Source organism: Miniopterus natalensis, chromosome 9, assembly GCF_054644295.1.
Source record: "Miniopterus natalensis isolate mMinNat1 chromosome 9, mMinNat1.hap1, whole genome shotgun sequence".
Lineage (NCBI taxonomy): Eukaryota > Metazoa > Chordata > Mammalia > Chiroptera > Miniopteridae > Miniopterus > Miniopterus natalensis.
The window spans coordinates 18,885,711-18,910,049 of record NC_142089.1 but is presented as its reverse complement, the minus strand read 5'-3'; the positions used below and the strand labels follow the sequence as shown (position 1 = coordinate 18,910,049).

Genomic DNA, 24,339 nt, shown 5'->3' with positions numbered 1-24,339 from the left:
GAGGCCATGTTCCTGCAGCCAAGAGTCCTGGTCAATGCATCTTAGGACCACAGCTCCCTCGGTGGGATGGGGGCTGGAAAAACTGACCAAACCTTAAGGGTCTAATCCAGGGCTATGACTTCTGTGTAGGGGGGAACAGGATATATCTGACATTCTCACTTCAGCTTTCACCTATGGGATAAGAATGAACAGGTCCTCCACTCTGTAAAATTTTCAAAATTACGTGTATGCCAAGTGTGTTCCAAGGGCCTCGACGCAGACCGCACCTTCTCCACTGCCCTCCGTAGTGTCTGACTCAGATAGCTGTCAGGGGACCAGAGTTTCACTAACCAGGATCTGTTTACACAGCCCTGGCTCGGGAGCTGGGGCTTGAAGCACTACCAGTGCCCGACCCCCATTCTGTGAGCCTCTGGGAAGATTTACCATCTCACTTGGTCAGATCAGTGCTGTGGATTCCTTGGCCTCTGGTTCCTGGAGAGGCACCTTTTCTAGAGCTTGACTTCCTAGGAGAGCCTTGGGCTGGCCCTCTTGGGATTGTAGGCTCTTCCTTCAGTCCCTTTGTACAAAGACAGGCTTCTGGGGGCTCAGGAGATGGGCTCAGGAAGAGGGCTGCTGCCCGAGGCCACCAGGCTAACTCCCATCTTGCTCTGGGAGTCAGGTAAGGCTCCACCATGGTCTTGAAGGTGGCTCTCTCCAGCCAACTGTAACTGGATTCCTTGGAAGGAAATCCAAACATACTTCCTTATGATCGTGGTGAGCAGCCACTAAGTGCTGGTTTTCAGGAGAAGAGAACATTCTAGAAAGAGAAAATTAGCCTCACCAAGGCATAGGGTTACCCTTGCACATTTGTAGAGCTATATGTTAGTCTAACGTGGCTGGAATGCAGGGGTCAGCGGAAAAATAAAGATTTTAAAGAGGTTGGCAAGGGCCTTAGGTCTTTCAGGGTCTTTTGTGCCCTTCTGAGGAGTCGGCTTTACCCTCTGCGCAGTAGGGAGTCTTTAAAAAGTTCCAAGCAAGGATGAAACATCATGAAAATTTGTGATTTACAAAATTCACTCTGAAGCCAATGTGGAGGGTGGATTCAGAAGGAGTGAGATTTACAGCTGGGAAGCCAGGCAGGCAGTTGCAGGCGGAAGAGGGCCTCGACTTAATGGGCAGGATGAGGATGTGACAGGTCCAAGAGATACTGGCGAGATAGAATCAACAGAAGTGCGTTACTGATCGCTTGTGGGATTGAGGGAGAGGAGCTGATGTGTTTTGCTTAGGTGACTGGGTATTGTCATTCATGAAGATAAGGACTGAAGGAGGCTCAGGAAAGTAGATAAAGCATTCAATTTTGGACGTGCATTTGAGGTGCCAGTGGGATCACCGGGAGAGAGGGCCATCGGCCTCATAACCAGCCTGGAATTTGCAGGAGGGTCCGGACTACTAATATTTATTTGAGAGCACAGTGGCACACAGGAGGAGGAGTGGCGGGGCCAGAGGAGGGTAGACTGCAAACCTGGAACTCGGCGATGGCAGGTCTGAATCATTGGCTGATGCCAGGGAACGTTCCAGATCCTGGAATCTAGGAGAACCAGGTTGGGGGAGGAAGACTAGGCGTTCAGTTTTGGGCATGTTTAGTTTAACTGCTGTGATGAGATCCAAACTCCTTGTTGTCTAAAAGACTCCCGCCATCCTCTCCGATTCATCCCTTGTTCCCAGTGCTGTGGCTCACTCTGCTTATGTCACATCGGTCCCCTCCTCCTCCTCACGTACACCAAGCTCGTTACCTGCTCCAGGCCTTTGCTCTTGCTGTTCCCTCCACCTGGAATGATCTTCCCTTAGGATGGCAGGCTCCGTATCAGGCCACCTCCTCAGACAGGCCATCACCGACCCCCTTAGTGACAGGCAGCAACCCCCACTCCATTCACTTGTTCCCCCTCTGCCCTGTCTTATGTTCTTTGTCACCTATTAGAATATAAACTTCATGAAAGCTGAGAACTTGCTGATCTTCTTGTCAGTTGCCAGCCCATACCTGGAGCTGTGACTGGCACACAGCAGGTACTCGAGGTGGAGGTGTTTCAAAGACCGTTGGGTATACAGGTCTGGGGCTTGGAAAAGAGCTGTGACCTGGAGCATACGGTAGGAGTTGTGTTTGGGGTGGGGTGCCCTAGAGAGCGTGCAATGGGCGGAGATGACCCCAAAATGGGTCCTTTATTGTCCCAAATGTGACAGTCAGGTGGAAAGGGAAAGCTTTCAAATGACTGTGAAGGGGCAGCTAGAAAGGACAGACAGAACTCTGGAACAGAGAATGAAAGCGGCTCAGGAGTGTGGTGGCATCGGCTGATAAATGCCTGCTGATCTAACAGGACAGCAGCCCCAGAGCGTGCCTGGGGCATGTGGGAATCGGACTCCCCCCCACCACCACCCCTGGAAGGAATGCAGAAACTTGAGCACAGTCCATGGCTTTGTAATCCAGTAAGAGGACACACTGTGTGTGCTTAGGAAATAGGTGGCCAGCACTGCCCATTTATCCCCGAGGCGTGTTCTCCTCAAAGAGAACGAAGCCTTAACTTAATCTGATTTGTGATAAGGTTGAGCCCTGCTGGGTAATCACTCTCACCCCTCAGGCATGTGACCTTGACAACCTCGTAGCTTCCATGGGTCCAATGAAGTGAAATGATACCTTTCAGCAGCTCCAGTGCCAGAGGTGACTTAAGATAATGCAGATAAAAACTAACATACACTGACCTTCTGAGCAGAAAGAGGCGTGAGAAATTCAAGGGCGGGTTTGTAAAGCCTCTGCTCTCAGCTGAGCTACAGCGTTAATAAGCAGAGCTGCCTCAGTTTACTTGTCCAGAGACACACAATGAGGCAAGGACAGTCTGATGGGGCTGCTCCTGCTTGAGTGAGCACTGCTAGAGAAAACCACCCGAGCGGACAAATCGGCACTGCCACAAATTCATGGTCGCCAATCTCGATCAAGCCTGCAGCAGTGCCCAGCAATCCATCTGTGTTTCTCAGGTCAGTCTGTTCCCCTCTTCTCCGGGGGGGCTTTCTCAGGCACTCCCCACTCCCCAGCCCATGAACAGCCCCCTCGCCTCACCTTGCTGGAGAATGGCCTTGTCTCCCACCTCGCAGGCAACACCTTCAGCTTCTAACCATCAGAGACACCAAGCCTGCTGACCAACCCCATCGCCATCCTTCCTGCCACCTCCCCACCTTTTGTAACAGAGATGCGCACTCCTCTCTCCCATCAAAACCAACACACACACCCCTCCGTAATTGTGCATCCCAATTACGCTTTAGCTCAGGGACCTTCAAACACCTTTAATCACTGTAAGGAGCGTAACAGTACACACTCGCACACACACACATAATTGAAACATACGACTCACAAACAGGACTTACCTTTTACTACCCATGATGCACTCAGATATTTTCCACTCTCTTCTTTATGTTTTTGTTTTGTTTTTTCTTTTAGCTCCCAGCTTAGGATCCATCACGTCTCTTTCATGACGAATCACTAATGGGCTGCAACCTACTGTTTCAAAAATTTTGCTATTTGCCCAGGCCACGTGGCTCAGCAGCTGAGCATTGACCTAGGATCCAGGAGATCCCAGTTCGATTCCCGGTCAGGGCACGTGCCTGGGTTTCGGGCTCAATCCCCAGTGGGGGGGGGTGCAGGAGGCAGCTGATCAATCACTCTCCCATCATTGATGTTTCTCTCTCTTTCTCTCCCTCTCCCTATCCCTTCCTCTCTCTGAAATCAATAAAGACATATATGTTTTTTAATTTTCTATAGATTCTCCCTCACCTCCCACCTGCTGGAAACCTTATACCTTGTGTAATTCATCCTCCTGTCTCTTCAGCCAAGCCCTTCTCATTAACATTTACATTTTCTCAGGTCTGGCCCAGGTAGCTCAGTGGGTCCCAATGATCCAAGGTTGTGGGTTCAATCTCTGGTCAGGGCACATGCAGGAAGCAACTTATCAATGCATAAGTAAGTGGAACAACAAATCAGTGTTTCTCTCTCCCTCTCCCTCTCTCAAATCAATTTTTAAAAAAAGTAATTTAAATTTTCTCAGGCATCTCTTATCTTAAAAGTAAAGATCTTTCTTCACACCCCACATCTCCTTGCCCATTCTCTAAGTCTCTTTCACATCCAGACTTTTCTGACAGGGTGTCTTCCCTTGCTGTGTCCATTCCTCACCTCCCGAGTCCCTTGTCACCTATCCATCCATTTTGACCTCGGTGTCCACCACCCCTGGAAACCGCTCTCACCGAAGTCACTAGTGAACCTCTTATTGCAAAAATCCAGTGGTTTGTTTTCCATCTTCATCGTACACAGATGCTCAGTTGTATCTCAGAACAGACAGCCCTCCCTCCTCCTGGAAACCACTTACCTGTTTTCCCTCCCACCTATTGGCCGCTTTGCCTCCATCTGCCCTGCCAGCTTCTCTCCATTCTTTTGCAGGTTTCCGTGGGGTGTTATTGCCAACTTGATAGCTCTGTTGTTTGAAGTTTTTGCTTTCTAATATACTGTACATTTCCCCACGTCTTTATGGACCAGTTTTATTGTTTTGTTAGTCACCTCTTAATTTCCTTGACCCATATTTCTGTTTTGAGTGTTTATCTTTGTACTGAGTTGTACTTTGTTATATGTCAAACATAGTAAATATTTACCTGTAATAACTTGCAAATACTTTCTCTGCAAATGTTTTTCATTTCTGTAATTGAAAATATTGTTTCCCTTATGATTTCTATCTTGGGTATAATGCTAAGAAAGTCCTTTCCCTACCTCTGAGATTAAACAAATATTCCTCATATTTTCTTCTAGTACTTCTGTGGTAGGTGGATCTAATTTTTCTACAACTTGTTAGCCATTTGTCCAAGGAGCCTTTATTAATCAATCAACCTTTACCCTGCTAATTTGAAAAGCCTCCTTTATCATATACTAAATTTTTAGATGTTCTCTTCTCTTTCTGAACTTTTTTTTGGTTCCATTGATCTCTCATATGAAGCTAATACAATAAAGGTTTTATTGTTGCAGCTTTATATGATTTTATATCTGAGTTGGCAAGCCCTCCTTTCACTGTGAGAAAGGAGGTCTCATTGTTGAGACCTTGGGCTCTGGAAGCAGCTTGACTGGGTTCATATCCTGGCCATATCACTTACATGCTGTGTGACTACTCACTTCAACCTTGACTCAGCTTCTGCATCTGTATAATGGAAATAATAGTAGTATCCACCTCAGAGGGCTACTGTGAGGGTTCATGAATTAAAGCACACTCTTCGAATGCCATCTAGCACCTCATGTATTATTATTTCTCAACTCTCTCAAGGAGAGCTTCACTATTTCCACCTGTTTATTCTAACAGATGAATCTTATGATTGTTTTAAGTTTCAGGGGGAAAAATGGCATGTGTCTTGCCTGGAATTGTTAAATTTATACAGTGATTTGGGGATTATTGCCCTCTAACACCTTGCTGACCAGTCAGAAGTATACACGTGTTTCTATGTCCGAACATTGTTGATCGTTCACAAGATAATTCGTGACTGTACTTACATTAATTTAAGTAATTTTAAACACCTTGCTGACTGGCCACGACGGAAAAGTAGCCTGTCACGTGGGCAAGTACTGGCTAGAAATAGCCGGTCAGCAAGGTGTTTAATAATATGAAGTCATCCAGGAAAATAATTTATCTCTCATTTTTAAATTTTCTTTTCTAATGTCCATAAAGTGTTGTTTTCATTTTATAGGTCGTGTTTGTTTATTATTTTAGGGCTGAATTTGATCTAGCACTTTGCATATAGGATTTTTTTTCACACCGCAGGTGTGTTGGTGTGTGAGTAGGTGGGTGTGAATATGTATATCATACATACTTTTTATAGAATTATCTGTGTCAAGATTAATTTCAATGGCATTGCTCTATTATAGTTCGTTTAAAATTTTAAAGCTCTAGCGATGAAACCACTTACTCCCTAACTATTTTCCAGTTTCCTCAGGCTTTTCTCACAATTTTGGTAATTCGGAATTTCTGGGAGAGTCTCCATTTTGTCAATATTTATTAGTATATTATACATACTAATCTTTTGTAATTGACTTATCTCCTTAATTTATTATTCTGTGTTTCTATATTTTCTCCCTTTTTATTTCTTGAGTAGACCAATGAGAAATTTATCTTTTATTGACCTCTTCAGTTATTTTTTCTGCCTTTATCTTAACTAAGTTTATTTTCCCTTCTCTCCTTAGTGTTGTTTGATGGTTCTATTTGTAACTTTTTAAGTTTAAACATTCATTTCACTTATTTTATTTAATAATGAATAGGGCTATGAATTTGATCTTAAATATAGCTTTGGCCTATTATCTTCATCATTATTATAAATAGTCTGTATTAATGCTTTTGTTTCCTCTTTGAACTCAAGAACTTATTTAGGAAAAGGTTTTATGAATTTTCAAGGGATTGGGATTTTTCTTTATTATTTCATTATTGATTTCTAGTTTATTTACACTGTGAACAGAAAAAGTGTCCCAACAGTTTTTGCTTTGTGGAAGAATTTATGGAGATTTTCTTGCAGCCTAATATAAAGTCCATTTCTGTAATATTTCACGGGCTCTTGTAAATAAGGTAATGTTCCTTGTTTGAAGTTAAAGAATCTCATATAACACACGCTCATAGTATTTACAGATCCTCTCTATATTTATTTACTTTTGGCTTTAGATGAGCATATTTTTTTCAATTCTTATATATATTTTTAAATAGTTAATTTTGTCTGTTTCAGTGCTTTTGGGCATAATTCATCATAGCTGTCATATCTTTATTCTGGAATGTGAGCATCATCCATTTTTCAAATATCATCTTTGGATTTTGTTTTGCTTTGCCAGTCTCCTACAAATTGAATTATCATTTTGAAAGTGGTGAAGCTAGTAGTGACACCACCATAAGAAATGATAGTTAAAGAGGATTGTTCAAAAGCTCCTTTTCTTTTCTACTGAAGATCATATTTAATAATAACCTGATATTATACACAATTGTGCATGCACTTGTTAATGAGTTTTCTACCTTTATTATTTTTCAAAATTCTGAGCCATGTGAGAACCCTATAATTTAAAGGTTTGTCCTAGGTGAAGACCCATTTTCACCACCTGGTGACTACTTCCAAAGGGGAAAGCTACCTCATTTCCCTCTCTCAACATGGGTGATGGATGGTGATGAGATCCAATCACAACACTTTTTGTTTTCCCTATTTATGACACTGAGAAGTAAACTCTGTTCTCTAACAGAAACATTCCAATGTAACATGTAAACATAATTTGCACACTCCCTTCTCCTGCCCTTGTTGCAACAAGTTTGAGTTGTCTCTTGGGATGGAAGATCCAGCTTTGTAGGGCCATGTTCTTTTTCTCTCCGTGTCAGTTTATCAGCTTTCTCTCTTCCTAGGTGCAAAAATAAATGTTTCTTGGTATCTGTCCAGAGGACTCTTAACCTGAAAAAAAAGAATGACCCAAGAGTTTGATATTATCCAAGGGTCTGGTATATTAAAACTCCTTTATTTTGTAGTTGGCATTTGCCTACACCAGTAGTTCTCAAACCCTGGCTGCTCATTAGAATCACCTAGGAAGCTTTTAGACGCTGTGATGGCCTGGGCATTAGTAAACTTTAACATTCTGCTAAAGTGATTTGTGAGCTATCTCATTCCATTCCCTTATTTTTTATTATTCTGAGTCACTATATTTAAGCTTTGTGTCTTGTCCCAAAATGAGAGTTATGTTTTACTATGATAGATTAACCTATACACAGTTATTATTATTATAAATAAATTTTTGTCTGTTTTTAGCATCTTGCTTTACACTTCCTCTCTTTATACTTCCTTGGTGTTTCCTTTGAATTCCTTTTTATTTTATTAAATTTTTTAATTTTTTAACTTTTGCTACATTGACTGCTATACTTTTTCCCCTTTGGTAATTATGAAGATAAGCTACTTTATAGCCTATTACTAATTACACATAATTAAAACATGCTTTAACCTATATTTTTCAAATTAACCATAGAAACTTTGTAACAGAATTTATTCTAAGATGAGGAAATTAGCATATCTCCTTCCTCCCACATTACTCTTTATATCAGTATAATCTGCAATAGTTTACCCTGGGGTTTGGGCAGGAGTGGTATCTTATATCTTCTCTTCCAAAGAATCATTGCTATGCTTGCATACTGTTTTATAACTATGGTTATAGCAATTATTTAGATTCTTTACTGTATGGCTTATTTGCTTGTTGCTCACGCTTTTTTATTTTGTTTTTATTAACCGTAACTTTCCCATACTTGAGTTCTTCATTTTGATTCATCTCTTGGTTCAGTAGAAAACATTTTCAAGTGGCTTTTTATGAGTGTTATGTGAATAGTATATTTTTGAGGTCTTAGATATTGGGAGCTCTTGTCTTTGTTGCTTAACTCGGCCGGGTCATACCCTTCTACTGTAAATTATAGAGAGAGATCTGCACTATGTCTAAGAGACATGCATTGAGGACCATGCCACAGTACTTTTCCCTAGTGCCCAGAGCTCATACAGATATCCACCTATTTTTACAGACTTTGGACAGTTCTGTTGGTTGGGTCTTGGAATGGGATGGAGATGTAAGACAGATGTGTCCATGTCGCTATCTTTTCAGATGCCACCAACCATTAAATACTCATTGATTAATTCAACAAGTATTGGTGTAGCACCTACAATGTGCCAGGCATTGTGGGAGCTATTAGTGTTCAGAGAAATCAGGCAAGATTTCTGCTCTCATGCAGTATATGTGTATGTGGTGGGAAGAAAGAAGGACAGACCATAAGCAAGTGAACAGGATACTTTTAGAGAGTGATGGGTAGAGTTGCCGTATGTTGCTCCTCAAAATGGAGCTTTACAACATGGAAGAGGGGTATAAAGTATACGGAAAAAAGTGATAGTGATGGAGTGGGGCTGGAGACTCAAGGGCTGTTACTTAAATTCTCCTCTGCAGCAAATCCATTTGTTCACATGCTTAGGGTTCCCCTGATGGTCTTCCCTCTGAAACCATAGCACATTCTTTGCCTTCAGTTCACTGTGATATTCCACATGGTTTTTCCCTTCTGTCTTCAAGATACTTGGCTTTGTTAGGTTAGGATTCCTCATCATTTGCATTATGCCCCCAGCTGGATGACCACAAAGCTGGTGATGGGATAGCTGTGTGAGGGTATCATGTCCAGCCTAGAGCCCCCTACTCAGTGTGGATGTAATGGTTGGGGTCCATAGTTTGATCTTCAGCAGGTTCTAGGAATACCCCCTAGGGACTCCACTGTTAAACTTGGGGCCCAATGGGCAGTACTCTTCTCATACTGGGAGATGGTGTTGAGGGGTGACTAAGTGCTTGGCCCCTGCCTGGAGTCAGAGGGGGCTTAATTTGCATCTATTGGCATAGATTTGAATTTGCTGTTACCATTTACTGGATGCCCAACCCTGCCAAGTTACTTAACCTCTGTGTGCTTCAGTGTCTTCATCTTCAAATGGGGTTAATAACAGTACCCACCTCATAGTGTTACTGTGATAGTTCAATTGAGTAATTGATGAAAGTGCTTAGAACAGTGCCTGCACTTAGTAACCCCCCAATGACATATAGTAATGACTATGAACTGTATCTTGTGTTGCCTTAAAGCTTTCCCATGTTCTCTTTCCCCTTGGCTCAAACTCTATATTTGTAAAACAGCGATTATAAGGGGTAAAACTAGATGTGTCTGGGGACCAGGTTCGCTTTGCCGAATTTGATGGGAAGGCTTTGCGTAGCAGTTCAGAACCTCGTGCAGGAAGTGGGAAGATGGGTGGAGTCAGGGAGAGGAAGGCGAGACTCAACACAGGAGTCAAAATATTCCTTTGTTTTGTATGTTTTTCTTTTTTTTGAAAACATGATTTTACTATTATTTTTTTCACTTTACCTTCACTATAATTAATAAGTCAAATATTTCATTTAGTTAGGTTTCAATATTATTAACAACAGAGAGGAATATAAATGTTATGGGATTTAAATGTTTCTCCATGTTAGTTTTTTACCTTCTTTATACTTATCTTTATGAAAAATGTTTAGAATGAGCCTATATCATTTTTGCAGTCAGAAAAATTAAACATTGTTTTCATTTTTTAAAAACTATCACCCACAAACCTATTGATCTAATACAGTTTTAATTTGGGGTTCATGTCCAGTCTTTACCCATATATAAATAAACAGTAAAGCGCTGTAATCAAAAGTATACATCTAATTTTGTGACCTACAGTTCAACTTAAAATTATATTTAACATTCTCCTTTCTACAGGGTCATATTTGTCACTTAATAATTGTGTTCACACTGCATCCCATTCAAGGTGACAGCATACCTTACATTGCTGAGCTGACATATAGGTGTTTCACACTTTTTCTCTGCAATGAAATTATGTCACTATAAACATCCTTGTCTGTGTGGCTCTTTTTCTTTTGAATTAATTCCTAGAGATTACTGAGGCGGAATATTTGAATAGTTTTCTGGCTGTTGATAAGAATTCATATACTCCCTTCCAAAAAGATTATATCAACTTTACACTCCAACTGGCAGTAAATACCTGTGGGTTCCCATGAAGCCTCTGCAATATCAAGTTGTGTATGTTTGTTTATTTTTTTCTAGCGAACTGGACTGTTTTCCTAGTAATTCTATTTTTCTCACATGAGTCCTCTGAGCATGAGCTTTGCTTATCTTGGTGACATTCTTACACAATTAAAAAGCTCTAATTCAGCACCGGGACTTGCCCTTTGGCGTATTTATTACAATAGTTGTTTTCATTCTATTATTTTTCTTTGCAATTTTGGTTTAGTGTGTTTGTTTGTTCATTTGTTTTTCCATTTATAGCACTTCCCTTGCCTCAGCCTTGTTCTAGGGCCTGTTAGTCACTGGCACGAAAGGGTTTAAAATAAGGGTTTTCATAAAAGTGGATGCTTAGGAGAGATGGCAGGACGTGGGCGGGTCATCGAGATGAGACGCTGTCACCTTCTCCCCCAGTTCCCTCCAAAGCTTTGGTGTCTGAAAGATGGTGCTCACCTGGCACCAACTTAGCATCGTTTCACAGCTTTGAGGTTGTCAGAATCCCCAAGGCACACCTGTTACTTCCCACCAAAATGTTTAAATGAGAGAAATGGACCCGGAATATCTCCACCCTGGTTACCTCCTGGGGGATTGCCCCAGCTGAGAGGAGCTGGGCACTGTGACTGCACTTGACTTGAGTGATGGTTTTCCCCCAACCCAAGGGACCAGGAGCGTGAGACGCTGCTGGGTGAGCAAAATGAAGGGCAGAGATGGGCCACGAGAAGAGCATCTCCCGCCTAGAGCTCAGAGCCCAGCCAGGCCAGCCCAACCCTCGTGTCACCCTTTCTTTCTATTGCTCGCAAGCCTAAGGAAACACCCCCCCGCCAGCCGTCAGTGGCTCAGGCAGAGTGCCAGGGACGCGTACTGACCTCCACGGCTCTTCTCTTGCAGTTTCCTGCTTCTTCAACTTCACCAGCCCCTCTGGGGTCGTCCTGTCGCCCAACTACCCAGAGGACTACGGCAACCACCTGCACTGCGTCTGGCTCATCCTGGCCCGACCGGAGAGCCGCATCCACCTGGCCTTCAACGACATCGACGTGGAACCTCAGTTCGACTTCCTGGTCATCAAGGATGGAGCCACCGCCGAGGCCCCTGTCCTGGGCACCTTCTCAGGAAACCAGCTCCCCTCCTCCATCACCAGCAGCGGCCATGTGGCCCGTCTCGAGTTCCAGACCGACCACTCCACGGGGAAGAGGGGCTTCAACATCACCTTTACCAGTGAGTCCTCCCTCTGTCCCCAGCCGACCACCCCTCTGAGTGTCAGTCCCTGAGGATGGTGGAGGGTGCTCCCAGGAGGAGTGTGGGTGTGGATGGGCCAGCTCCAAGGGCTGTACACCCAGGCCTGGGGATCCATCGTGACCAGAAAAGGCATAAAGCACTGGCTGCTGGGGAGGGTGATCTTTTCTGGAGAGTCACTCTCTTTAGAGCATTTATTTCCTATATTTAATGTAAAAAGAGCCTGGGGCTTCATTTCTCCCTCCTACCCCCGCCCCCTAGAAGGTGCAGCTAGAACCAGGAAGGGCCCAAGGGCGAGGAAACCTGTCATCCGCTCATTAGTTACTGACCCCTCTCTGATGTGCTCCCCGTGGTCTTGAACACCGCTTACTGTGGGTACTCCAGGGGGGCTGCTCACACTTGACCTTGCCCAGTTCCCATTCCCAGAGTCAAATCGGAAACAGGAGTGTGGAGCATCATTTCTCTTTGGCTCTGACATTGTATTTAAGCCAACTCAGGCATTTCTTCATCACGCTTCTCAGGGCCACAGTCCAAAGACGTCCTTTCCAGTTTCAATCCTGGGCCCCTTCAGGAAGCCACTTGAAGTGTGGCTGTGATTATTTTCATGCCTGTGTCTCATGAGGTTATAATTAGGGTGGGGGTAGGGCAGAATCTTGGAGATCCATAAGCAGCCAAAGGCAGCGAGAACTACTTACCGGGTTATAATAAGCGGTAGACCCATGACCTTGGCCGATGACAGAGTCAAACGAGGCTAAAGTCGGGTCTGCCTGAGCAATAACCAGATCCTTCCCCAGAGGCTGCTTGTGAAATGCAAGTCCCCAGCTCAGGCCCCGCCCCCCCAAACACACATAGGGCTGGTCCCTCTGGTGCTTTTAACAGAACTGATCTCCTCCCAGCCCCCACCCCCATCAGGGGCACAGAGGCCTTGCTTCCTTTTCCCACCTGTTCCTGGAGTCTAGTTGAGCTGAAGCCGATAGGTGCCAAACGACCAGCCACTGGGTACCCCAGATTCCAAGGGACCACCCCAACTAAAGCCCTTCCCTGACATTCCCCTCAGCACCTTCCTCAGGACACCAGACTTACTAGAAGCAATCAGCCTCCTTAAAGCTTGCCTCCTCCAGGGCACCCTATTCCCGGCACCCCTGGGGGCAGGAAGCAGAGCCCGTCCGCCTCCCCGACCTTCCCGGTCTAGCAGTGCAGCTCTGGCTTTGCGCTCACCCTGCTTTCCATGAGACCCTGAGCTCCGGACAGGTAGGGGAGGGTACTGCTTACCTGCCCAGCACAGGGTCTGGTGCATGGGAAGGGTCAGTAAATGTTTTTTGAGTGGAAAGATTCATGAATGACTCAAATGTTCTCACTCCCCTGGGGAAGTGCGAATGAGGTTAAGAGGTCCCCAGGGAGGCCCCACTTGTCCAGGATGGTGACAGCAGACAGCTCTGCAGGGTCAAAGGAAGTGTGGACACGGATGGGGCACCCGCGGCAAAAATGCGCGCGTATAGTCTCCCAGGAAAACCAGGAAGTCCCCATTTTCCAGGAAAGGAGCAAATGCTGGGTCCTCGGGAGGAAGAGGTGGAAGGCTGTGGACCTTACCTGAGGACCAAGCTCCTACCTCGCATTCCTCTCTAGGATTTCTCCAGCACTGCAAAAATGACACACACCCAATACGTAAATACTCAGAAAACCGGGGCAGGTCAAAGAGGAAATGCTAACCACCACCCCAAGTTCCCCACCCAGAAATGGTTCTTGACAGCATGTGGCGAACACTGTTACAGACATCAGGTGTTTTTCTGTGCATTCACACAGAGAGGCATTTGGATGGAGAAGTAGAAATAATATTTTAAACTCTGGGCCCCATCCTACTGCTGAGTCAGAATCTCCAGGGGGCCAAGGCCCCAGCATCTACTTTTTGAGAGGTTCTGAGGAGGTTCAGATACAGCTAGTGAACAGTAGTCCGTGGACAAGTGTTTGGAAAGCAGCGTAGTCTCCCTGCAGGACAGCCATCTCCTGGGTCACATCCCTACTGATGACCATCAAGGCTGAGCTGGAGTGTGCCCAGTGTCAGGAGCTCACCTCCCCAGACAGCCGTCTCCATAGAAGGAGAGCACTCTGTGCTTCCCCTTGTGATGACCTGAAAGCTCTGTCCCTGTAACAAGGACCCGGGGTCTTCCCCCACCCCTGGAGCTCCTTGGAGTAAACCTAATCCTTCTTCCACATGGAGCACCTTCAACAGTGTGAAGTAGATGCTGTTTACTGAGCACCTGCTGTATGAGCACAGTGCAGTCGTCACGCCGGGCCCCAACCAGAAACCTCGTAGACTGAGATCTAGCCCTTTTCACATGGCAGGAGACAGGTTGGAAAAGATGCCCAGTTAGAGCTGGGCAGTGTTTAAATCCTTGACTTAGAGCTCTTGCTCCCAGGTGTTGAAAATAGCTCCATATTTAGATCTTTGTGTGCATGTGTGTGTGTGTGTGTGTGTGTGTGTGTGTGTGTGTGTGTGTATGACTGATAGGGTGTGTGTGACACCTGGACTTCTGGCTTCGGGCACCACTTATTTCTAAATGTCAGGGCAACCTCATGATTATAGTTCCTAATAAAGAAAGGTTGAGAGCCTGAGGTCTGGGCTGCCCTAGGCTCTGCATTTCAGAGGGAAGGGTGGTGGGGACTTCGTGGAGGCTCTGCGAGGAATCAGCACACTCACCTCCACCTTGGATCCCCCACAGCTCACCTTCAGTAGGGAGGATCGCCAGGTCTCCAGGCCTCTTGTCTCCAGCAAGATCCAGCAGCCTCCAGGGCAGGCTGCTTCTGTTTCTGACTGTGCAAATGTTTCCATCACTCAGGGACTTCAGAGGCTTGTAAACTGAGTTTCTTAAAGTGGTACTTGCCCTTGCAGCCACGGAACCTGGTCTCCACGGCTAAGCCGCTGGCCTTCATACAGCAGGGGTGCAAACTGGGTGTGGCTTCGGAGACTTGAGTGAGAGAACTGGCACCCTGACCCCTGATGGAGGAGGGCTGGGAATATGCTCAGGGGCAGTGGTGATGAAGGGAAAATGGGAGGAAGGAAGGGAAGGCAACTCATTCTTAATGAGTCCTTACCGCCCGTCAGGAGCTGTACAGCTGTACAGATATTCTCCACTCTGCTATTCATATCAACTTTCATTTTATTTCTATCCCAGGATGACCCTGCAAGTGAAGGATGATCTCGTTTTATAGGTCAGGAAACAGGCTCAGCAAGATTACATAAGTTTCCCAGGACCGTGTAACTAACAAGAGGCAAAGCTCGATTAAGCCCAAAGGTGTTCTCACTCTGTCCTCCCCCAGCCCCACCTGCATCATCAGTTGCCTGCGAGAGTGAGAGGCAGCCTGACAGAGACGAGGGAGTGAAGGAAATGGGTTCAGACAGCGCTGATTCCAGGACACCTGCTTCATGATGCTTGGTGTCTATTAGTGTCACCAATGACTGAAGACAGGGAAGCATGGAATGGATTTGGCATTGAGGAAACATCTGGTCCTGAAGCCTCAGTTTCCTCATTTGCAAACTGGGATAATAGTATCTACTTCGTGTAATCATTATATGATGCAAGCAGGTGACTATGAGAAATCCTTAGCCCACTGCCTGCTCAATAAATGTTCATTAGAATGAAATTGGATTAGGTGCTTGGGAAGGCAAGAGAGCAGGTTTAACAATCACCCCCTTTATGCACAACATCCGTCCCTGGGTCTAGGGTCTCTGGCTCTCCCCCCAGCATGGCGGATTCTTGGGGGACTGGTGGAGGGCTAGGGTTGACCATCATAATGAAGCTGACTTTCTTTGGGGTCCAGCTGCACACCAGATCTGCCTAATGACATCCTTGACCCCCATCCCCACAGCCTTCCGACACAACGAGTGCCCCGATCCCGGCGTTCCAGTGAATGGCAAACGGTTCGGTGACAGCCTCCAGCTGGGAAGTTCTATCTCCTTCCTCTGTGACGAAGGCTTCCTGGGGACTCAGGGCTCAGAGACCATCACCTGCATCCTGAAGGAAGGCAGCGTGGTCTGGAACAGCGCCGTGTTGCGGTGTGAAGGTAGGTGCCTGCCGCCTGGGGCCACCAGGACTTGGTACCTGCAGAACCCTCCGCTCCTCTCCACTGCTTCCCTCCTGCACCGGGTGCTCCCCACCACCGTCCGGCCCAGGCACTGAAACACTCGAAGCCGCATATGATGCAGGCGAGAATCTGGTCTTGTTAATGGGCCTTAACACAGCTCACTATTCACAGCAAAGTGCTAATTTTGAAATTAAAGCTGTCTCATTCATTCTGTCCCTGGGGGGACAGTAGGCAACCAAAAATAAGGGGCAGCCTATTAGAAAGACCCTGTGGGGGCGCAGGGAAGAGGAGCCTTCTCACTATTCTCAGAGTGAAGGGCATTTGCTGCCACCCTGGTTTGGGGGACCTGGGGAGCAGTACATCAGAGGGGAGGAGTGAGAGACACTGCCTAGGGTGGCCAATCCCGGCTCTAAAACTAGAGCAGGTCAAGCGGAGAAACCCCTGGAATCTGGCCCCTCCATGGACCCTTTTCCCCCTGGCGTCCCAGCCTTGGGAGAACCCTGCTTTATAATCAGCATCTTCTGTCTTTTTCAATGTTCTAGTTTTGTTTTTGATTAAGTATCCCCACCTTGTGGACAATTAAATGCAGAAGCTAATGGTCTTTTAAAAACTCTTTTAATATATGCTAAGAGCCACTTAGTTTTTGAGAGGCTGTAATGGGACGAGGGAGAAAATGGCTGCTTCTCCTAAATTTAGAAAGAGGGATGATTATCCGGCTGATAGAAAGCAGCAGTCGGCAAACTTCTCTTAAAGGGCCAGCTGGGAAGAATTTTTGGCTTTGCAGGCCCCGCAGTCTCTCCTCAACGTGGCCATCGTTATATGAGAACAGCCTGAGACAACACAAGTAAATGGGCTGGATGTGGCCCCTGGGCTGGCTTTTGATGACCCCTGATCTAGAGAACATACGGGATCCATATGTTTAAAATGAGAAATCTCCTGCCTGGCCACAGTGGCTCAGTTGGTCGGGTTCATCCCGTGCACCAGAAGGTTGTCGTTTCAGTTCCTGGTCAGGGCCGTGCCCAGGTTGCTGGTTTGATCCCCAGTCAGAGAGCATAGGGAAGGCAGCCAATGTATGTTTCTCTCTCTCTCTCTCTCTCTCTCTAATTTCCTCTCTCTAAGCATGTCCTTGGGTGAGGATTTAAAAAAGAAAATCAGAAATTTCCTAAGAAAGACTTCCAGGTAGTGCAGGCATCTACAAGGGACTGCCTGGCTCTCTCCCCCCACATTCCTCTCTTCCTTGTCTCTCTCTCTCTTTTTTTTTTTTTAAATATATCCTTATCAGTTTCAGAGAGAGGGACGAGATAGAAACATCAATGATGAGAGAGTCATTGATCAGCTGCCTCCTGCATGCCCCCCACTGGGGGTCAAGCTCGCAACCCGGGCATGTGTGCCCTGACCAGGAATCGAACCCCAATCTCCTGGATCCTAGGTCGACGCTCAACCGCTGAGCCAGGATCGGCCAGGCCCTTGTCTCTTTTAAAGAAGAACCAACGAATTCTGTACCACTGTGATTAGTGTTTTACTTACTCATTTCAGCCATGCGCCAGTCTAGGAAGCAGGTGTAGTTATGGCCCCCGCTGGTCACAGAGAGGTTGAGTCACTTGCCCAGGTTTCTCCCAGCTTATAGGTGACAGAGCCAGAATTCAAACCTAGTCTCTTGGCTACACTGTTACTCTGTTTTTCTTGAATTGTGTCACTCGAGAGAATATACTTCCAAACATGTTTATGAAAGACTTAAAATCATCCACAAATAGGATGAAAAGCAGATTCTCTACTTTCCATATCCCAGTAGAAAATTAAAACAAAAGGAGACATATTGTCTGTCGCAAAAGACAAAGACAGGACCCCCCATGGAAGCGTCAGAAATTGGCAGCATAAAACAAAATGACAGCAGTAAGACAAACATATCAGTCATGATAATAAAGGTAATTAAACTCCTTATTAAAAGTCAGAGACTCAAACTGGATTTTTTTTTAAATGTTGCTTAGAAGAAATACATGGGGGGGGGAACAGGAGATAAATAATCTATAGTGAGTATGTATTTTCTTTTTAAAGTAATACTTGGTGGCTGTAAAAAAATTTTAAATAAATCGCAAGTGAAATAAAGTTGAACCCGATCTCATTCCCCAGAGGAAAACAGTTTAACAGTCTGGTATAAACACGTGTACCTTTTTTTTCTCCATGTTTATACCAAATGTGTTACTTTTATACTCAGAAAATGTTTAAGTTCTACGAAAAAGAAAGAAGGCCGATTCTCCCCAGCCCCACGAGGGGAATCCAAGTGATCGCTGCAGCCCATTTAGGCCTCCAAGGCAGAGGGAAGGGCAGTTAGGGAGCTTCCAGCCTATTCAGCTTCTTGTCACCCTCCTGAGGGAGATGTCCCTGTGCTCTGTCCGTGAGACCCGCAGAAGGCAGCGAGATGGACGGCGTGGCCGAGATCGCCCGGCTGGTAACTGAGCAGTTGCCGTGTGCTGAAGACTAGCCGGGTGCTTTACGTGCACTGTCCTGCGGAGCCCCCCTGACGGCCTAGGAGATAGGCGCTGTCACTGTCCTCACTTCACAGACGGGGAACCCAAAGCACAGAGTGGTTGTGCAGCTGGCCCAAGGTCACGCAGCTGAGTGAGCGGGAGGGTCGGGATGCCAATCCAGATATTCTGACCCCAGAACCACCCCTTAATCACCAAGTTAGGTCTGTGCGATTCCTTTCATTCTGCTACATGGCGGAGGCAGGGTGGTGAGGGCGCCCATGGGTGGCACAGCAGCAGGGCAGGGCGGAGTAGAAGGCAGAGAAACAGGCTGTCACTGCCTCTGGCCTTTCCACCGGACACTTAGTATTACTGTCAGGGTGGGCGTGGGCATTCCCAAGCCCACCCACAGTGGTTAGAGATGCGGACGCTGGAGTCCGACCACCCAAGTTTAAATCGTGGCTCCGCCGCTTCCTAGCTGTGTGTTGCGGGACCAGATACCTCACTTCTCTGTACCGGTTTCCTCAGCTGTGAAGTGAGGCGAACGCCAGTAGCCACCTTGCAGGTTGCTATGAGGATGAACATACAGGAAAGGAAAAGGCACCCGTCGATTACTAGTCCTTGGTACCATCCTATAGCATCACCATTGCCTTGGACAGCTGTAGCATCGGAGGGCAGGAGAGGTGGTGCACCCCTCACAAGGACACGGCCCCTCATCAGAAGCCCAGTGTATTGATCCTCTCATGCCGCCATAACAAAATGCCACAGACTCGTCGCTTAAATGGCAGAAATTTGTTTGTCACAGTTCTTGAGGCTACAAGTCCAAGATCAGGGTGCCAGCAGGGTGGGTTTCTCCTGAAGCCTCTCTCCTCGGCTGCCAGGCGGAGGCCTCCTTGCTGGGTCCTCCCGTGCCTCTCCTCTCTATGTGCCTGCAGGCCTAGTGCCTCTTCCTCCTCTCTAAGGACACCCACCCACCCTTCTGACCTCATTTAACCTTAACTATCTCCTTAAAGGTCCCATCTCCAAAAACAGCTTCATCAGGGGGTTAGGACTTCAACCTGTGAATTTGGAGGAACTCGATTCAGTCATGAGCTACTCGATCCAGTAGTTCTACCTTTCCATCAGTATTTTCACTCCTTCAAAAAAAACCCATTTTTTGAGCACCTGCTGTGTCCCAGGCACTGAGTTAGGCACAGGGTGTTTTGTCTATTGCTGAGCTCCTCTTTCTGTTCAAGGCAGGACCCTCTCCTCTTCATTAGTAAGTGAAATACACCTAACAGAATTTACCATCTTTATCAATTTAGGTGTACAGGTCAGTGATACTTAGTACATTCATATTGTGCAACCAGCTCTACCATCCATCTTCAGAATTTTTTTCAGCTCTCAAAACTGAGAAACTCTGTGGCCATTTGAACACAAACTCCCCATTCCCCCTCCCCCTGAACCCTGGCAACCACCATTCTACTCTCTGTGAATCTGACTACTGTAAGTTCCTCATATAAGTGGGATCGTACAATATTTGTCCTTTTGTGACTGGCTTATTTCACATGGCATCATGTCCTCAAGGTTCATCTGTGGTGTTGCATATATCAGAATTTCCTTCCTTTTCAAGGCTGAAGAACACCCACTGTGTGCACGCACCTCTGTTTATCCGTTCACCTGTCAGCGGGCGTTTCTGGAGCGGTTGTGAATGCTGCTGCTCTGAAGAGAGCTGAACAAATGTCTGTTGGAGTCACTGCCTTCACTTCTCTTGTTTGCCCTAACATTTTTAATGAAAATTTCAAACAGAGGTACTGGTATAATGAACCTCATGTACCCATCACCTGTTGCCCAGCTTCAGCAATTACAAACTCATGGCCTATTTTGTTTCATTTTACACCACCACCCTGCTCTGAGATTATTACGAAGTGAATTTCAGGCAAAATATTTCATCCACAACATTTTAATGTGTATCCTAACGGATAAAAAAGAACTCTTTAAGACATAACCACAACACTGCTATCTTAAAAAAATAAAAATCACACTATAATCAAATGTCCATGATTGTCTAATCCTTTCCTTTATAGCATTTTTTTAAAAATCAGAAGCCTAGTTAGGTTTATACATTGTAATTGGCTTATATGTCTCATCTTCTTTAATCTAAGGTGTCTACCCCCTTAAACACCCCCTGCAATTTTTTGTTGAAGAAGCCGGGTCATTTATCCTGTGGAGTCTCTTGCACCCTGAATTCTGGTGATTACATCCCTGGGAGGTTGTTTAACACGATCCTCTCTATCTTACATTTCCTTTCATTGGCAGTGAGATCTAGAAACCTAATCAGATTTAGGTTCCATTTCTTTGGCCAGAGTATTTTATAGGCAGGGCTCTGTGCCTACCTCAGAGGCACATAATGTCTGGTTGTCTCTCTTTGGGAGACATTAGGAATAATCAGCGATCATAGCCTGGGGATTGCACACTGGAAACGTGCTATCATTTCTTCTTTCATAAGCTGGGATGCTTAAAACTTGCCTGCATCGACTGGTGACCCTGAGGTATGGTTTCTAAAGGGAAGGCAGGAAAAATACTTAATTTTCTTCTATTTACCAGTTTTCGTATTAATGAGTCGATTCCTTAACACCTTCCAAAGCTGAACATTTGTAAATACCTTAATATATTTAAACGTATTTTATGTATTTAAATCTACTGCCATTGTTACTCTAATCGACTCTCAAATTGTCCCATTGGCCAGTGGAAGCCTTTTGAAATTAGCCCAACCACATCTTGTGCATTTTCTGTCCCCAACGTGGAATCAACTGTTTCTCCACGGAGCCCTGGTTTCTTTTTAAGTGAAGAATGATATTTAGAATCTGGGCTCTGGAGGTGCTTATTACGATTGAGTAGGCCCTTGTTTCTAAGTCTTTTCAATGAACAGAGCTAAGAAATAGTTTTTTAAGGGTAAAATGCATCAGGGGTTCATTTTATTTCCAATGCAAGAACACGGTTTCCTTTTTACTTAACTTCCTTGATGTCATATCTGTATCTCCTTTCACTCTTGCTGAAAAGCCCAGTCCCCAACACCACCAACACAATTTCCCATTCCACCAACATACCGGAGAGCCTCAGAATTGCGATACCAGTACCACGTACAGCAGTGTGATTACTGGAAATAGTTTAGGTTGTTTTTCTTTCAATTCTTTTTTTTTTGTGTGTGTGTGTGTGGTTTCCAGGGGTTTAATTTTATCTCTTTCAATTCTTCTTGTCCCCTCTTCTTACTAGAATGGGCTATCAAATTACAGTGTTTTTAACTTTTTTCCACTAGTTTCTTCATGTGTGATTATGCCAACTGACACAGTATTGCATTCATTTAGTTCCTCTACTTTTTGAGTTTTAAGAAATGGCTTACCAAATTTCAGTATTTCTTTTTAATTGTGCACAGTACTTACAAAGATCCAAAGCTAAACCTCTAAAATGAGGTGTATACTGAGAAAGTCTAGCTTCTATTCTTATCCTCTCTACCCTGTTCACTCCCTCTTTCCATAGGTAATGTTGAGATTTGGGGTTACTCTTGCATTGATTGTTAATAAGAGTAGGTAAGTGTGTGTGTCTCCCACCCCTTTCTTAGATGTAGAATCATACTATACCCTTATTTTTTACCTATCTACCTTGCTTTTATTTACTTAATAATATATTCTAGGGACCCCTCCATGACATTATATAGACTATTCCTCATTCTTGCTGCATAAATAATCCATTTTGTTGATTACCCCAGTTCATTCACTCATTGCTGAACATTTGGGCTGTTTTCAATGTTTTGCTCTTACAAATAATGCTGTCTTGTATAGCCTCAGATAGATAGATAGGTGATTGGTTGATAGATGATTGATAGATAGATAGATAGATAGATAGATAGATAGATAGATAGATAGATAGATAATTGGTTGATAGATGATGATGATAGATGATAGATAGATAGATAGATAGATAGATAGATAGATAGATAGATAGATAGATGATATGTCATTTCATATTTTGCTATTATGTCTTGGGGATAGAGTTCTGCAAATAGAATTGCTGGGTCATAGAGTAAATGCATATGAATTTTCTGGATATCACCAAATTTTCCTTCATAGGGGTTGTGTCATTTTCTGTTTCTACCAGCAAGGTCCTAGAATACCTCCTTTCCCCCAGCATCACATGTCATCCAGCTTTGGTTTTCCCTACCTGATGAGAAACTATTTCTTGTTGTAGTTTTAACATGTATTTTCATAGTGAGAGTGAGGTTGGGCCTCTTTTCAAATGGTAAAGACACATGCATTTAGGAATCCTGCCCTCCTCCCTGCCTGGCAGCTGCCACCTGAAATATGAAGATGAACTAGGGAGAGCGAAGGACCGAATGGATAGAGAGGTCATTGGACCATCACATGAGCAGGAGAGGAGATGAACTGGCCCAGGTAACAAAGCAACAGAGCAGAGAAAGAAGACAAAACACTGACTGCCAACGGCGGGGTTCGGGTTCCCTCGCTGGAGGTTTTGGGTAGAGCTTTGCTGATAAACATGCTCTGAATGGAGTGACTGTGTGATCTCTGGCTTCTGGAAAGTGAGTGAGGAGATCACAGCCCAGCAACCAAAGAGGCTGGGCCTGTGTTGAACTGGAGCCAAGAGAGAGTCCCTACTTCTGCTGGGGGCTAGTACCTGCAGGGAGACTCGGGGTGGAGCGGTCGGCATGCCCGCCTCACCTGCAACGTCTCACATGCCCATTGGAGAAATGGAGGAAAGCTTTAGTGGTTTCAGAGAGATGGATGGATCGGTTCCGAAAACCAGCTTATCCAGGAGGTGATAATACCCATTTGCAATTTACTCTCCGTGTTTGATATAGGTGCTGTGTAATTACCTGTTTCTCCAGCCTCACCCTATTGAAAATGGGCAGTAATCCCTGCCTATAAAATGAGGGTAATAACACTATCTGCCTTTTAGTGTTGCAGTTGTCACAAGGATAATCCATAAGCCCTGACATGCCTAAGCTCTCGGTAGCCATGAGCTCATTACCACCGGCCGCGGTTGTAGAACTATTATGTGCTGCAGGGGAATTTGGAGTCAGAGGTCTTGAGGTTAAATCTCAGTGCTAACTTCATTAGCTCTCAATCTAATCTCTTAGCCTGTGTAGCCTTAGTTTTCTCCTCTATGAAATGGGGATAATAAAGCGTCCTGTCATCAGTATGAGTCGTCTACTATTATCACCACCATTATTATTTTTTACTTTATTTGTTAAACTTCCTATTTTAACTTTCTATTAAGAATGCTTGACAGTTATTTGAGATATTTCCAAGAAGCTTATAGAATTGAGAGAGGGAAGGTGCTACATTTGGCTGTATTTTATGAAAATGATTGCCTGGAGGAAGTCAGAAAAACTTGCAGAGATAGAAGTGCTTGGTAGCTCTTTAGCCCCTTCCCCGGTCTTGTTCAGGGCATTTTTGGCACCTGGTAGCCCCATAGTAAGGAAATCCCAAGGAAGCAGGGGTTCCTTTAAGGCTGGGAGGCTGCTCAGCCTGAGATCTCTGGGTTTACACCATCTTCCTAGGTCTGAGTCCAGGCACTACCACTTGCTAACACAGGACTAGTTACCTAGCCTCCGTTAGCATCAGCTCTCTTAGCTGTAAGCTGGAGAAAGGAATAGCAGCCCCTCACAGGGTCTGGGTTTGGTGAAGACTGAGCATGACTATTGGTGTGACGCTAAATGCCCGGCACGAGTGGGCTCTCAGTCCATGGCAGTGTGGCGACAGCAGCCTCACTGGGAGTGGGGAGAGAGGTGTGGCCTAGGTTAGACGGTGTTAACAAGCAACCCCCAAACCCCAGTGGCTTAAACACAGGAGTCATATCTCTCCCAGATTACATGTGTAGCCCGTCATCGGGGACTCTGCTCCTCGGATTCACTTACAGGCCGGCTGACAGGATGTCCA

At 45.2% G+C, this 24,339-nt stretch overlaps 1 protein-coding gene across 2 annotated transcripts in view; it reads left to right on the top strand.

The window, feature by feature from the left end:
• Positions 1 to 24,339, top strand: part of CSMD2 (CUB and Sushi multiple domains 2) — a 483,560-nt gene that overhangs the window by 308,366 nt on the left and 150,855 nt on the right. For both annotated transcript variants that reach the window (XM_087820831.1, XM_087820830.1), the window contains exons 14-15: positions 11,511 to 11,837; positions 15,723 to 15,917. In XM_087820831.1, coding sequence (XP_087676957.1) covers positions 11,511 to 11,837; positions 15,723 to 15,917 — 522 coding nt within the window. The remainder of the gene's footprint in view (positions 1 to 11,510; positions 11,838 to 15,722; positions 15,918 to 24,339) is intronic.